The sequence below is a fragment of the Lycium ferocissimum genome, chromosome 2, assembly GCF_029784015.1.
Source record: "Lycium ferocissimum isolate CSIRO_LF1 chromosome 2, AGI_CSIRO_Lferr_CH_V1, whole genome shotgun sequence".
NCBI classification, from domain to species: Eukaryota; Viridiplantae; Streptophyta; class Magnoliopsida; order Solanales; family Solanaceae; genus Lycium; species Lycium ferocissimum.
Genome location: NC_081343.1, coordinates 38,816,153 through 38,831,555, shown reverse-complemented (window position 1 = coordinate 38,831,555; position 15,403 = coordinate 38,816,153). Strand labels below are relative to the sequence as shown.

The 15,403-nt window shown below is 38.7% G+C and overlaps 1 protein-coding gene across 6 annotated transcripts; it reads left to right on the top strand.

The window, feature by feature from the left end:
- The first annotated feature begins 255 nt into the window (after positions 1-255).
- Positions 256-7,475, top strand: LOC132036608 (glycine-rich domain-containing protein 1-like). 6 transcript variants are annotated; one of them, XM_059427018.1, is made up of 10 exons: positions 256-421; positions 1,487-1,666; positions 2,373-2,490; positions 2,586-2,840; positions 3,278-3,733; positions 4,261-4,796; positions 5,222-5,420; positions 6,214-6,369; positions 6,455-7,004; positions 7,035-7,475. In XM_059427018.1, the coding sequence occupies exons 2-10, from the start codon at positions 1,509-1,511 to the stop codon at positions 7,133-7,135; spliced, it is 2,529 nt and encodes an 842-aa protein (XP_059283001.1). In that variant the 5' UTR covers positions 256-421; positions 1,487-1,508; the 3' UTR covers positions 7,136-7,475. The 6 variants fall into 6 exon arrangements, with proteins under 6 accessions (XP_059283001.1, XP_059282993.1, XP_059282964.1 ...); XM_059426994.1 differs by adding an exon at positions 688-730 and having other exon boundaries at positions 278-354; positions 6,455-7,475; XM_059427010.1 differs by having other exon boundaries at positions 6,235-6,369; positions 6,455-7,475.
- The last annotated feature ends 7,928 nt before the right edge of the window (positions 7,476-15,403 follow it).

Here is a 15,403-nt window from a genome sequence, read left to right as displayed (position 1 = left end):
TTCTAAAAAAATGAAAAATATCACATAAATGGAGTAAAGAAAACAAGTAATGGACAGTTCAATGCTTAACAAATCATGGTTGGAACGAAAAAGAAATCAAAGAGAGATATCAACTGAAAAGATTTGAGTAATACATGCGTATTGGCTCGTGGTGGATATACGGTATTGTTTGGTTTGTAAAGGGGATTTGTGTCCGAACAGAATATATTGTACTTGTTTCACGTCAGTCTTAACAATCAACTGATATCGTACTCTCCTCGTATACTATAAATAGTCAAACTTCAAAACCAATTCCACCAAATTATTCCATGAAATATTTTGCATTTCCCAAATCCGCATCACAAAGGACGTTGAAACTTTAATAGCTTGTCAGCATAAATTAAGAACTCGCCATCTCCGGTGAAGTTCCCCGGCGATCATCGTATATTTCCACTTTACTTTTTCATTTTTCGAGAGTCAAAAAGACTCTTTAATAACTTTTTCACGTAGTTTGTAAGTATGTCTGATTAGTTTTCAAGAAACTTAACGATTGTATGTCTGAAATCAGGTCAAAATAAACAAGTTTGATTCTGAAAATTCAAACTGAATCACATAAATTCCTTTGCCTTAGGAATTCCATTGACTATTTAGTACATTGTTTGAACATATAATTCGTCTTTTTTAGTTAGAGTCCTTAGTTTGATTTGACTATTTGCTACTAGAGGTTCTCTTCACCGTACATTTATAGATTGTAAGCTTTTTCCTTTTATTTGCTTATTTGTTCAAATTAATCTCTCTTTTTTGTTCTGTTATTTGGCCTCCTATTTTCAATTTCGTTAGTTTGTTACTGAACGTTGGATGTTCAATAGATGTGAAATCAAATTTTAGTGCTGTGTAAAATAGAGATCAATGTAATATACTAGTAATCTTTCTATCTCGGAGAATTGTTTGTAGGTATCCTTAAAATGAACAGATAAACACTAGGAGAAGTAACGGATTTTCCATTAACTTTTACTCCCTTCATTCCATATTAAGTGTCTTAGTTTGACCAGACACGGAGTTTAAGATTGTCCGTACTGTTTCCATTTTAGAGCTTGGCACAACTTCCAACCATTTTTCCATTGTGGTCTTAAACTAGCCATATAGAATATTGGAATGAGAGAACTTACTACATATAGAAAGAGACACACTTTTTGGGAAAGACCAAAAGGGAAATTACGACACTTAAATTGGGACGGAGGGAGTACTTTGTTCTTTTCTGCACTGGCTCAGTGATCATTGACAAATCCTTGGATAGCATACCGAAAGGGAAAAAGATATCTACTTCTGTAATTTCATTTGTATATCTCTGTTTTCTCACGATGCTGATGTAAGATAAATTGTTAGTTTCTGAATTGATGTGTTAGAATTTGAATACTTTGATGAATTCCCTCAAAAACTGTGATTTGTATTTGCTATACTTAATGTTGTTGGTTTTGATAAGTCTAATGATTTAATTTGGAAATAGAACGGATATTAGTGAAGAAAGAATGGAGATGGAGCAGCAGTTAGAGTGGAATGAAGCACAGAAGACTGTGATTAACGTGGACCTTGTTGCTGCAGCTAAAGAGCAGCTCAAGTTTCTTGCTACAGTTGATCGGAACCGTTGGCTGTATGAAGGTCGTGGTCTGGATAAGGCCATTCATAGGTAATAATACGTAATTTCTGAGTGGTTGTGTCGGTTATTTGTTTCCTTACTATTATTACTGATTATTTGGAATGTTTACTTTGTAAGTCGATTTATTTTCTTGGTGTTGATTTCTCAGATGATCACTCAACAAATACTCCCTCTGTCCCAATTTATGTGGCACACTGACCTTTTTAGTTTGTCCCAATAAGAATGTCACATTTCTATATTTAGAAATAATTAACTTTATGAGATGATTTACCGCCAGACAAATATCTAAGACTCATTTTGGACCACAAATTTCAAAAGTCTTCCTTTCTTTCTTACATTTCGTGCCTAGTCAAATGGTGTCATACAAAGTGGGACGGAGGGAGAAAGTCAACTTTCTTTGTAGAAGGAAATTGGAATAAAAAAGAAATGTGACTTTCTGAGATAATAACCATTAATGGAGTGACCATCTCAGAAATCAACTATATTTTCTTCTGGTTTGAGATAATATTGCAAGTTAATGTGTAGTTTCTTTGGAGTATTATGGTAAATGATAGTTATCATCATTTGAAGTTGTTCTGTGGGGTTGCTTGTCTTATATTTGCCTATTATCAATTTGTCATGTTAAGTAAATTTCAAAATGGATTTGAGATTATTTTTGCTATCTAGGGAACTTGACGTGGCTCACTTTTTTCCTTTTTATATTCAGAGAACATGCAAATTAAAATCCCAATTTCAGGTACTACTCATGTTGGCTACCGCTGTTGGCAAAACACTCTGAGTCCCCCTTCTTTGAAGGACCTTTGGTTGTTCCTCTGGATTGTGAATGGATTTGGCATTGTCACAGGCTTAATCCTGTAGGTGTTTAAACTAGTGAAGCATTTGTTATAAACTTCTTTGACTAAAAGCTTTTAATTAGATACTTAAATGTCCCTTCTTCCTTCTATTCCAGGTTAGATACAAGACTGACTGTGAGAAATTATATGGGAGAATTCTTGGCAACCGTGATGTTGCATCTTCTGTGATTGCGACATCAAAACAGGATACTGAAGAGCTGTGGAAGCAATTGTATCCCAACGAACCTTATGATTTGGACTCAGCAGGAGCTCTTTCAGAAGATGTCCATGCAAAACCTGTACAAGCTGAAAAGTGGAGTGATTATGATATAGTCTCTGCTGTTAAACGGCAAAGCCCTTTCTTCTACCAGGTGAGAAAGAGGATGCTAAGACTTCTGTTTTCAGTTTTGTTTATTTGAATGCCAAGCTTGAGAATCAATGCTGTATGCCGAACAGTATAAACAAAGTGGCTTAACACACATTCTGAAAGTGATTAGTGAGGAAAATTCAGATCTGGAAGGTGTAGGGGGCATTCCTTTTGCCTGCCATCCCATCCATATGGATAATATGCATAGGGTGTCAGAGAAAAAACTTCAGCTGTTATCCTGCCAATTGTTGTTGACATGTTATCCCTTCGTGATTCTACTGGCGTTCATTTTGTTATCTACTCCATTAAGCAGTGATGTGAAAGTTCTTTTTCTTTATATCAAGTGCTTCAAGCATGATTTCCTGTGATCTGGAATTTGATAAACAGATCTATGCAGGTAGGATATGTTATTTATGATCTAATGTTATGTCTTTCTTCCAGGTGTCTAGACCACACATGAACAACGATCTGTATCTTGAAGGTTCTGTGGCTCGATACAAGGGTTTCTTACATATAATCCGGAGAAACAAAGAAAGATCGATTAAGAGTTTCACTGTTCCAACTTATGACATAGACCTTATCTGGCACACTCACCAGTTACATCCTGCTTCTTATTGCAAAGACCTCGTTGACATTATGGGTAAGGTGTTAGAACATGATGACACCGACTCAGACCGAACAAAAGGGAAAAAGTTGGATACTGGCTTTTCTCGAACTACAAAGCAGTGGGAGGAAACATATGGTTCAAGATATTGGAGGGCAGGTGCAATGTATAGAGGCAGTTCACCATCTCCTATTAGCACTTCTCATTACCGCTCCAACCCTGTAAGCAAGAAGGCAGATAGTTTCCATGAGCACCAAAAGATACTGCATTATCCTGAGATGGAAGCAGTAGAAGTAATTTCTGCAACTTTTTACTTTGTCTTCTCAATATTGTTTACATATTTGAGATTCAATACCACTTATATATTTGGGATACTAACATATAATGAAGTCCATTTTCATTTTTATATTTGAAGTAATAAGTGCAAGGATGAGAGATCCGGAGAATGTCAATGCTAGAGGTCATAGGGGTGCCATATCATTTAATATATTAATTTAAATCCAGTGTAGAAAATTATATTACAACTTTAATCTACAATGACATTTAAGACAATCATGATCTGTCTGGTCTTGCTATGCCGGTTATGATGTCAATGTATTTAACTGTATCCTTCAGGGCCTATCTTGAACATTGCTGCTCTCTGATATAAAGAACTTTAATGTGTAACCTAGATTTCTGGATCACTTCACTCAACGTAATCTACTTGTCTTAATTGTTTATGAAGACAAGGCTTCAAAGTTTCTTATTAAGTAGTTTTATATTCAAATTAGTCAACCTATGAAAAATTGTAACTTTTAGTAACTTCTCCAATTATTTACAGGTTATGTTAGAGTTCGTAGATATCAGAAATTTACCAGAAGGACACAAGGGAAGCTTCTTTGTCTCATTTAGCAAGACTCAGCCTGATAGAATCTTCAACGCAAAGAGAGAACTTACTATTTTGTCCGTCACAGGGGAAAAACAGGTTGCTTATTTCCAGTGTGAACCTAATGGTCATCTTCTTTTTGATCTCATGTCCTACTCATCTTCTGGTTCGCTTATTCCAAAATCTGCGAAAACTATGGGTTCCGCTAAAGTCTCATTAGAAGATTTGGTCTGCCCAACTTCAAAACTTACAATGGAAAAATGGTTGGAAGTTGTGCCAAGCTCTAAAATGGAAACAGTACAGGCAATCTCTTTACGAGTAGCTATCTCAGTTGCAACACCTACGGCAGCACCATATATCTTTCACTTTGTTCGCCCTCGAGCATTCTCCAAAACTTCTTGTTTCCCACTTCCCGGGAGGATTCAGTATGCTAAGAATTGTACTCGTGTCATTGATGATACTGGTGATGAGGTCATCAGCCTGCAAATGAGGTACTTGATGTTAAGCATTTTATGCTGTTCCTGTTAGACTTCAACATAGATGTGCCTGTTATTGATATTACTATATGCTTTCTTTTATTTTCGTTTTATTCGTGATTAACTGTGGAATCATGATAACGATTTCTTGTGGCATCATCTAAAATATTTTCTACTTTGACATCACCATCAAATTCTTCAGAAAGCTTTTTCTCTTTGAAACAAAGTTGGGGTTCCTTTTACGAATTCTCCATTGAACCTAATCCAGTATTAGGGGACCTATCTGATAATGCAGATGTCAAGGACCTTTGTGTTTGTTTGTTTGTAGGTGAAAGTTTTAAGCAAAACCGATAATTTCGCTAAACATGTAAGAGAAGTTAGAAAACTGTCATTACCTTTTCTCCTTACTGCTTGAAATTCTGTTCATGGTTCCACTGCAGGGACTCGAAGAAATCCGAGGGGAAAAATGATTCTGCATTGCACAAAGAGGTGATCGGCATCAGCAAGTCAGGCGAGGTACATTCTCTTGCTGAGTTAGTAGGGAAAGAGTGGTTGCTGTTAGGTGCTCAGTGGTCCCTTCAACTTCAAACATCCAGCAGCGATGACAGCCACCTTTTTGAGTTATCTGGTCACAGGAATGTGAGTGTTTATCTGTTACCTTTTCCTCTTTTTTTTTTTTGGTTCAAAAACAAGGGGAAAGTAGATTACTGTGCTCATCTAATAATACATTTGTCACTCACTCACTCTCACACTCATCTATTAGATGATTGATATTACAAATCAGATCTGCTGGAAATGCATCTTTGCTGATAAACACCAATTCATTTTAGATTTATCTCATGTTCCCCATTGGGGTTTCCAGGAAACAAGGCTTTGCTGCTAACACTCTCTAATGGAGCCTCCACCTCTATGTTATATTCTGCTTATGATCTCATTGCAGGGCTTGACCACTCATGCTCATCTCGAGGGGAGGGAGGGGGGAAGGGAAAAGGAATAAAGAAAATACGGTTCGAATCCGTATGCCCTTGTGTGGAACCGGAACAGAACAGACACTGTTCAAAAAAGAAAAATCTAGATGGTTCCAGCCAGGCAGCCATTATCTAACTATTTTTCCTTCCAGAAATATTTGATAGGTAGTAAGTTATTACATTTGGTAGTTGCTCTGGCTGCTGCAAAATGCCATTATACTAAGTCACAACAATTTCAGTCACCTTAATACCTTCACACTTAATGTCATTATTTGGGGCCATCTCAGCAATTTCAAGAGACTGTTTCTGTGTTTCCAATTATTATGAATCTGAGTATTGCGGTCAAAGTTCTCTTATACAGCCTCTCCTTTACTTATTTCAAAGTCGTGAAATAGCTGAATTTGTTGGGTGTTGCCCATAATTTGTGATCTTTCCATAAGTTTACATTGTTCTGACTCTCACAGGTGAAGTTCTTCCCTGGTCAGAGACTGGATTATGAGCACAAGCATTGCATAAAGCAAAGAAGTCAAGATGATTTTATGACAGCGATAGAGTTCTCTGCAAAGCACCCTTATGGAAAGGCATTGGCATTGGTTGACTTGAAATTTGGAGTTATCAATGTATGATATTTTGTTATACTGTTGCTCCAGTTTCAACTTGTGGAATCACATCTATCTAATAAATATGTTTTCCTTGTAAAATCAGGTGAAAGAGGAGTGGTTCCTTTTGCCTGGTTCTATAACAGCTTTCGTACTCTGTGACACTTTGAGAAAGGAAGGCTATAGTAGCCTGGTAGGAAGTGCCAAACATTCAAAAGAGAAGGATTTTTCCACTCAAGAAACTGACGTGTGCCATGAAGACGGCAACAGAGCTAATCTGGAATCTGAGACAGAGAAGGGGGTGCAGTTGGACCTGAAGGCTACCAAAGGAAACATTGCAGCACCAGCAAAAGGAGCAATCAGTGGAGGCTGCGGCAGTGGCTGCGGTAGTCTAGTGAAGAGTGGAGCCTGTGGCAGTTGTGGTGCTGGTTGTGGAAACAAATTAGAGAGTGGTGGTTGTGGTGGGTGCGGAAGTGGTGGCTGTGGGGGAGGTTGTGGAAGCATGTTAGAAACCAGTGGTTGTGGTGGCTGTGGCAGTGGAGGTTGTGGAAGTATGTTAGAAAGCAGTGGTTGTGGTGGCTGTGGTGGTGGTGGGGGTTGTGGGGGAGGTTATGCTAGTAAGTTGAAAAGCGGTGGTTGTGGAGGCTGTGGTGGCAGTGGGGGCTGTGGTGGTGGTTGTGGAGGAGGTTGTGGAAATAGGTTGAAAAGCAGTGGTTGTGGCGGCTGTGGTGGTGGTGGATGTGGTAATGGTTTGGCCTCCGTGAAAACTGCTGAAATTAATGCATAAATGACATCCCAAACGAGGCTAATATTAAAAGCTGATAAAGTCCTCACAGTTTCATGCTTTTTATGCTTGTGGAACCTTTTCCCGGTTAGTACACAATAAGCCCTTCATGATACTCCTGTGTCTTGCAATAAAGATTTCAACTGTTGGAAATATTTGTTGATATGTTGTATTACTATGAATGTGAAGAGGAAATAAAGTGTCAAGGATGAATAGAGTCATCTCGTTTAATTGGAAATCTGGACTTATATATCGTCCATTCATATAGGTTCTCTGGTGACTGGTTTGTGTATTTTGTCTGTGTAATACCATTATGGAACGATGCAAAGGAGTGCTTTGTTTACTTCTCTTTTCAATGCTTGATGTGCCTAAAATTTATGCGCAAATGAATATTCCCTGAAGCTGAATTAGTTGGTTATTCAATTATTTGCTAGTGTTCGTGGCTAAAACCAGTCAATTGCAGATCTCAACTTAATGATGCACATTCCTGTCTCTGTTTACTTGGATCCTTTTCCTTGTGGAATCGACTTTATGAAGATTGCCTATGAAAATGCGAAGAGAAGAGACATGAAATCCTCATTGCTCCACATGAAGTGGTCATTCACATTTGACAAAATTTTGTATTACGCCATTTCAATTTTCTCACATCATTTGTCTTCCATTAGCTGCCCACCTGCCTTCTCTTCTTAATAAGTTTTCATTGCACTCATCGCATGACACTAGAGATTCTTTTGAAAACAGAGTCACGTAGGAAATTTGGTGCCATAACAACTTGTTAAGGGATATATCTGGAAGGAGCCAATCAACCCAAGAGAAAATGACACATTTACTGATTAGTCATCGTTGATTTTAAGGAAAAGGGCCTAAAATACCCTTGAACTATTAAATTTGGTGTAAAAATATCTCCATCCACCTTTGGCCCCGGGCATTAACCTTTGGGGCCTAAAATACCCCTAGCATTAATCTTTGGGGCTTAAAATACCCTTATTTTTAACGACCCCATTTCAAAAATCCAATTAACAATTTCATTTATTATGTGGCAGCTTCTTGGGTTAATAAAATAATTAACTTATACTAATTAATCCCCCATTTAATCCGATCCAACTAATAAGCCCGACCCGCCCAGTTAAATCCCCTTTTATCCATATCAAAAGAAACCCTCGAACCCATTCAACTAATAAGCCCGACCCTCGAACGGTGCAGACATTTGGGGGTGATTCAACCAATACATGAAACACTGAAAGAAACAATGTGTTTCTGTTTTATGGTTTGTTTCTTACAGTGTTTCATGGTCGTAATTTTAGCTGAAAATGACGTATTTAATTTCCTTTAACAAAAAATCTCCTGTAGTCAAATTCTGGTAAGTCTTCAAGTGTTTCAATGTAAAGGTTTATCAATTTAACTGATCTTTTTATGTTGAGTTATTTATTGGTGAATCATGAATGTATGAAGCAACACATATATAGCAATGCAAAAAAGAAAATAGAAAAGAATATTACTTTTACAGGGTGGTGTTTGACTAATTCTACTTTGAAAGTTTGAACTAAAATAAAATAGAAACAGTCTATTTCTGTTTCATGGTTCGTTTCTTTCAATGTTTCATAAATTGGTTGAATCACCATCCAAATGTCGGCACCGTTCGAGGGTCGGGTTTATTAATTGAATGGGTTCGAGGGTCTCTTTTTGATATGGATAAAAGAGGATTTAATTAGGCGGGTAGGGCTTATTAGTTGGATCAGGTTAAATGGAAGATTAATTAGTTGGATCAAGTTGCATCCATCCAATCGATATCTTTACGAATGCAAAACCCATTTTTGAAAATAGTCAGCTATGATGCTCGGCTCAGGAGGATCCAGCCTTGTGATCTCTCGGAATTTCAAATTATTCAAGAAACTTGAACGAGGTTATATAGATTTGGTCAATCAGCTATGGATTTAAAAAGATTTGGTTCCTTTATCCTAAGAAATAAAGAAGGAATGAAGAAATAGAATGTGCATCAATCAAGAAAAGAGATAGCATTGTAAGTTGAAATTCGTTGGAAAAATTGTCCCTACTGTTACTTTTTAAACGGGTTCCGTTAGGGAGATAAAAAGTGTATCACTTTAAAGAAAGTTAAGGGATTAAATATGCTCAAGTTATATTTGAGGGACCAAAATGAACCTACTTCCATAGATAAGGGGTCAATTTAGCCCTTTGCTCTTAACTTTTTACGCTAAACATGGTTTGGTGAACCTGAGAGAGATATTTGGTAGAACAAATCAAATTACATCAAGCATGTAAATTAGTTTTACACCATCATGGTTCTAAACTTGAATCTGCTGAATATTCTCATTTCTTCATCTATTTACTTGTCCAAAGTTGGAGTCCAGTGTCATGAAACGCTAATGAAAGAAAGATTTCATTGGTAGAACAATGTCGAACATGTGTCCATCCAACCATTCATTTCTTTATTTTTCGTAGAGAAATATCTTATGCACAATTATAGTTCACTTCATGATGAGTTGATTTCCCTAAGAAGATTGGCTATGAGAAAAATTCCAGCAGTAGTTTAATGTGAATTATGTTGAGGGGAACTCTATTCTATTCACGTCTAGGAGTTCTTGCTCGATTTTTTTTATCATCAGCACCAACCTTTTGTTGCAAAGTAAAGGATGATAACTAAAAAAACCTGGAAAGTAAAAAAACAGAATCGCCCTATTTTCTAGTAGGTTCGTCTTTTACAGAATTGAACATTGAAGATAAATTCCTATGGATTTGCTGTGAGTGGCTAAAATCCAAAGCTTTTAACTTTTAGTATGTGTTTTTCTTGTTTTTCCCCCTTTAATAATTTTCATAGCGTAAATGATGGTCTTCATTGAAAAATGAGGCTTACTGTTATTTTTCCAGGCTAAAGTGGGATAGCCGAGACCAATTAGAGAGTTGTTTACCCTCAGGCAACGGTTGAATTTATACGCGGTGCAAAGGATACGTGATTTAATTTAATACGTATGATGAAATAACAACGAATGATGATATGGAAATAAGTTAGTGATCAAACCAAAGAAATAAAGAACCTTGTCCTTGATAAAGAGTAACAGAACCGAGCTCGGGTTGTTGTAACCGGGCTCGAGTCGTGTAAAATATTGATGGACAATTGATGAACACTTAAAGAAAATGTAGAACAATAGCTTAGAATTTGAGTATAATTGCTTAGAGTTTGCGTATGCGTCAAAAGACAGGAACTGAAAAATGAGGGGGTGCTCCTCTTTATATAGTAGAGGAGTCCCACCCTGTTTACAGTTCTAGATAGCAACACGCTTTTCAGTTGAGTAACCGACCTAAAAAGGTGCCGAAATATCAGGTCGGTGGCGGATATTACGGCCCCCATGCTTATCTACTCAACAGCTTCTTATTCCATCTCGGTGCTCTTAGTCCATTCGGGCTATGCTCGGTCATGATCGATGCTCGATTAACTCGACCACCTCTGGTCTCAGTTGAATCAACATCGATATTTGCCCTCGACCATGTTGAAGTCTCGGCTACGGGACCCTCGGTTGGAACCCGTTCAATCCCATATAATGATCCAAATCCTTACATAACATAACGGGAAATCAAGGGTAGCTTTGACCTCGATCTCACCCGTATACAGATAGTCCCCCACTTCTCGGTGTGTAGATAGCTCGAAATGATTAGATAGCTCGAAATGATGAGAAGTGGAACAGATCCGGTTCTTTCCCCTGTAAGTTTCATATAAGTTGATAAGATCAAACGTCCCATTAGTCACATCATTCTGACATCAGCCACGCGTCATATCCCGATTGGGTGAACCGACAGTTATGGAATGGCAACCGTCTCGGCCTCTCCCTATAAGAGTTAGATCTCCCCTTTCATTTCTTACTTTCTGAATTTTCACTCTCCAAAATTACCATTGTGCTTTTGAATTAACCTTCATAACTTCATAAAATCTACCCAGATCTTCAAATCTTCATCTTTAAACCTTCAAACCTTGTTATTTTCAGAACAATGGCTAAATCTTCGAAAGCCAAAACCGGTGGGTCTTCCTTGGCTCCGGAACCGAAACCGATAGATTATATCCCGGCTAATTACGTCACGACTAAGGATTTTAAGGTCGAGAGGCCTTCTCAGCAAGGGGATCGGGGTACTGAAATATCGGACTACGAATGCATGATCCCCCCGAATAAACTCGAGCAGGTCAAAAAGGACTGTAGTTGGGAAGGCAAAGAGGGTGTTATCCCCGACCGCGAGGAAGCTATCATGACCCACGTGGAGGAGTACCTAAGTGTTTACACATAACCCTTCACATTTGGTCCACTCGACCCGGTGGTCATAGACTTTTGCATGAGGTACGAGATCTGTCTCGGTCAGATCCACCCCTGATTATGGAGGATCGTTAAACTCCTCCGTTACTTTGCGAATAACATGGGAGAATCTTTCACGATCAATCACCTTTTCCTGTTGTATAGTATCCGAGTATTTCGGGGTGGCATGATTAAGCTCGCATGACGAGCAAAAATGGTTCCCTTTTCTAGCCTCGATGAGGACAGGGACCGAGGCTGGCAGCGAAGATTTGTAGGAGTAAGGACCGAGGATCTGATCCCTGCTGATAAGATGTCGTTCCCCGAGAAGTAGAACCCGAACCGTAAGTGAATTATCTTTCCAAGCAGTTAAGTGACTCCTCTGATGTTCTATTTGTGATTTTAATCTTCATTTATATGTTTGCAACCCTTCCCCGAACCCTCAATGCGGTCGCTTATTTGTAGGAATGGATCGGGAAGATTTGCAGTCAGCTCACTTACACCGAGCGTAACTGGCGTTCACTTTCTAAGGGCATATGGGAGGCCGAGAGTCATGGTGAGTGTCTGACCGAGGTACTGTTTTACCTCCTCATATATTATGCCATACTTCATTTAACATTTTGTTCTCTCTTCTTTGCAGACCTCTCGAAGGCCACCTAGATCCGAGGGCAGGATGAAGAAGAGGTCGATGCTCCCTCCCTTCCCCAGCCCGATGTTAAGGCCACCGAGAAAGAGAATAGCAAAAGAAGAAGAAACGGTCCTCCGAATCCTCCGGTTCTCCTATCAAGAGCAGAAAGATGTCGAAGCTTACCCTCAAGAAGGCTTCTAAAAAGGATACCAGGACCCGGGTTCTGAATCTCGAGGCCGTTGACCAACTTAAGAATCACTCTGATGATAAGGACTTCATGCTAGTCGAGCACCGGCCCTTTAAGGACTTGAAAAATATTGGCTCCGATATCAAAGGATTGGAAAACACCAACCAAAAGCTAAAAAGGTCAAAAGAAACCATTCCACCGTTGGTGGAAAACACAAACCAAGAGCCACCAGGCTCGAAAGGTAATGCCCCGACACCAGTGGGTTTGGAAACCATCAGGTCGGGAGCGGGAGTCCCCAAAGATGCTTCCACCGTGCCTTCTTCTATTTAGGGAACAGAGAAGGAGACAGCCACAGCAGCCAGCTCGAGGGCGACTTCTACTGCCTCGGGCTCGAAGGTACCTTACATTCCACCTCTATATGGTATAGATTCTGTCATTCCCTTATGAGCTGTGGCTTCGGCTGAGACCATTATTGTCATGCCCCAAAACCCAGCCTAGACGTGAACGGCATCCGACGTCATGAACAATATCGGAAGAACCTAAAAGATGCACAATGACACTTGAACCTGCCAGGTTCAATAATCACCTCCAACAGTTTATAAAATAAATTTAAACAAGTCATGATGTAAGAATAAAATGAGCGGAAGTCTTTATAATTTAAATAATTCAACCAACACATGATAGTGTGCCCGAAAAAGTTAAACAACAACTCTTCTTCTACTCACATTCGAATGTATACTAAGGAGCTTCTAAGAATAAGGAATAAATGTCTAACTCATCGGACGCAGCCCGAAAACTAATATAAATAAATGGAATCAACAAATAGGGTGTCCCACGAACAAGCATGTGGGCTCACCAAATCAGCAACACCAGTAAGTTCTCTTAAACATTCTGAATGTCACGAACCTGCTCTTCTTCGTTACCTAACATACCATAAAAAACAACAATAGTATGCCTGAGTACTTCGTACTTAGTGACTGCCTCGGGGACAACAAGTGATATGAAAATAAAGTGTAATAACATATAAAGAAATCAGTTCTGAAGATAGTGTGACACAATAAGGAAACAGTTATTCAACTTGTTTATCTCAATGAAAGACAATTATCAAAACAGGTTATAAAGTCCTTGTCAAGTTCCAACCTCCAAATTGGCCATTTAAGTTGATCATGATTATTAAAAACAGTTCCATTAAAGATAGGAATATCACACTTGCCAATACAGGCCTAAAAAAATCAATCATAACGAAGGGATGACGTTTGAGGTTCCCTAACCATAGCAGCGCATCACAATCGAATATAAAATTCAACGGTGGCTATCCTTCCTCCCAAGTAGCTAGGCATAATCACACCCTGGGTAGCAAACCCGGAAGTGGCCACTCTTCCTCTCGAATGGCTAGGCATTATCACACTAGAATCCATAGTGGCTACCCTTCCTCCGGAGTAGCTAGGCAAAACACAACAACTATTTTTCATAGCATAGAAGCGAATTCATAATTCATTTGTAACGTAGTTATATCATCAATTGTCATTAACATTCATATGCCATATTGAAAGAATAAGTCATTCCAATCAATGTTTTGAAAATGTTTAACTTCTTTATGAAAGATTTCCGTGTCCAAGTTCATCAATGGGAATATCATTACCAACCCTTAACCATCATTAATAAGCATCTCTTATAGAGGAAAACGTTCATAATATCATATACACATATAGGGTTTTTTTACAATCTAGGTTTAATGTGGGTTTGTCCCCTCACACACATTAACTACCATTTAGACATGAATTAGAGTTCAAGAAACATGAAAAGATTACTTTTCTTTTCATTCATTAAAGAACCTTGAATGAAATTTATGCTTCCAACAATAGTTTAAAAAAGTGATTTTCATTCAAAATAAGTTTTCAAAAGAGATACATACCTTAACACGTTAAACAAAGTTTAACAATTAACTTTTCTAATGAAGAACCCCCAAACCCTAGGTTTTGGTCACAAGAATCATGGATTTGATGCTAGAATGGATTTATAATGTTAAAGATGTTCTTACCTTTGATTTGGAACTTGGGAGGAATGATTTTCGTCTTTAGGGTTGTTCAGAAAGTAGAGGAATAAACAAAACAAGTGCCTTATTTATATTTTTCAGGTGAAAACAGGCCAAAGGACTCCCCCGAAGGACGGGCCATCCTTCGCGTTACGGACCGTTCTTTAGTGGAAATTTCCAGAGAGTTCTCGTGATTTTTGAGGTGTTACGGTGTCGTGTTACGGCCCGTAACACGTGTTACGGTCCGTAAGGTTTCACCGTAACACAAGCCAAATTTCCAACGAAGACAGGCTTCAGTAAAACACACATAACTTTTTGTACATAACTTTGCTTGGGCTGGCAACCTACCATTGGAAATCTATTTCAAAGATCTACAACTTTCATCAAGGAATTGTTTCCAAATTTTCAACACATTTTCATGAAAACTCCCAGAAGACAGACCTACTAAAACTTAGGCAAATTTAAGAGCCCTTAAGAACTTCTTCAAAACGACCATCTTCCACCCGAATTCATCAAGAATGGATTCATATAGATAAAATATCATCTTAACACTAGATTTTTACACATTTACACCTAGTTCAAGTTTACGGGGTGTTACAATTATTTGTATACAGGACTCGCCGCCTCTATCGACGGCCGCCCGATCCGAGGGCTCAAAAGCTAAAGGAAAAATGATTGAGAAATCTGTAGCGTTGAAAGATGTTGCTGGTCATTTTCCCTAGAAGGATGCTATCACGGTCGAGGACCACTCAGAGTTCGGCCATCTATCCATTCCTGTAGCCGATCGATTTGGGGTTAACTCTGGTCCCCGATTGGAGAAAAATTTTCTGGCCCCGAGCATGGACGCGGACCAAAAAAAGTTGGTCTCGTTTATGGTGCCAGCTGATATGAACATGCTGTTCGGGCCGGTCGGGGTGGCCAGTTATTTGTATCCTCTAGGGACCGCAGAGGACTAGAGAAAACTGAAAGAAGTCGATGGACCCTGCCTTTTTAACGAGGCTCAGCAAGCCTTAAACTGGGTACACCTCCTTCTTCTGTTTTTATACTTAGCTTTATTTTCCTTTCTCATTCTAACAATTGCTCCCCTTTTGTTTCACGGCTTCGTGCACACCATGAAAGCTTCCAT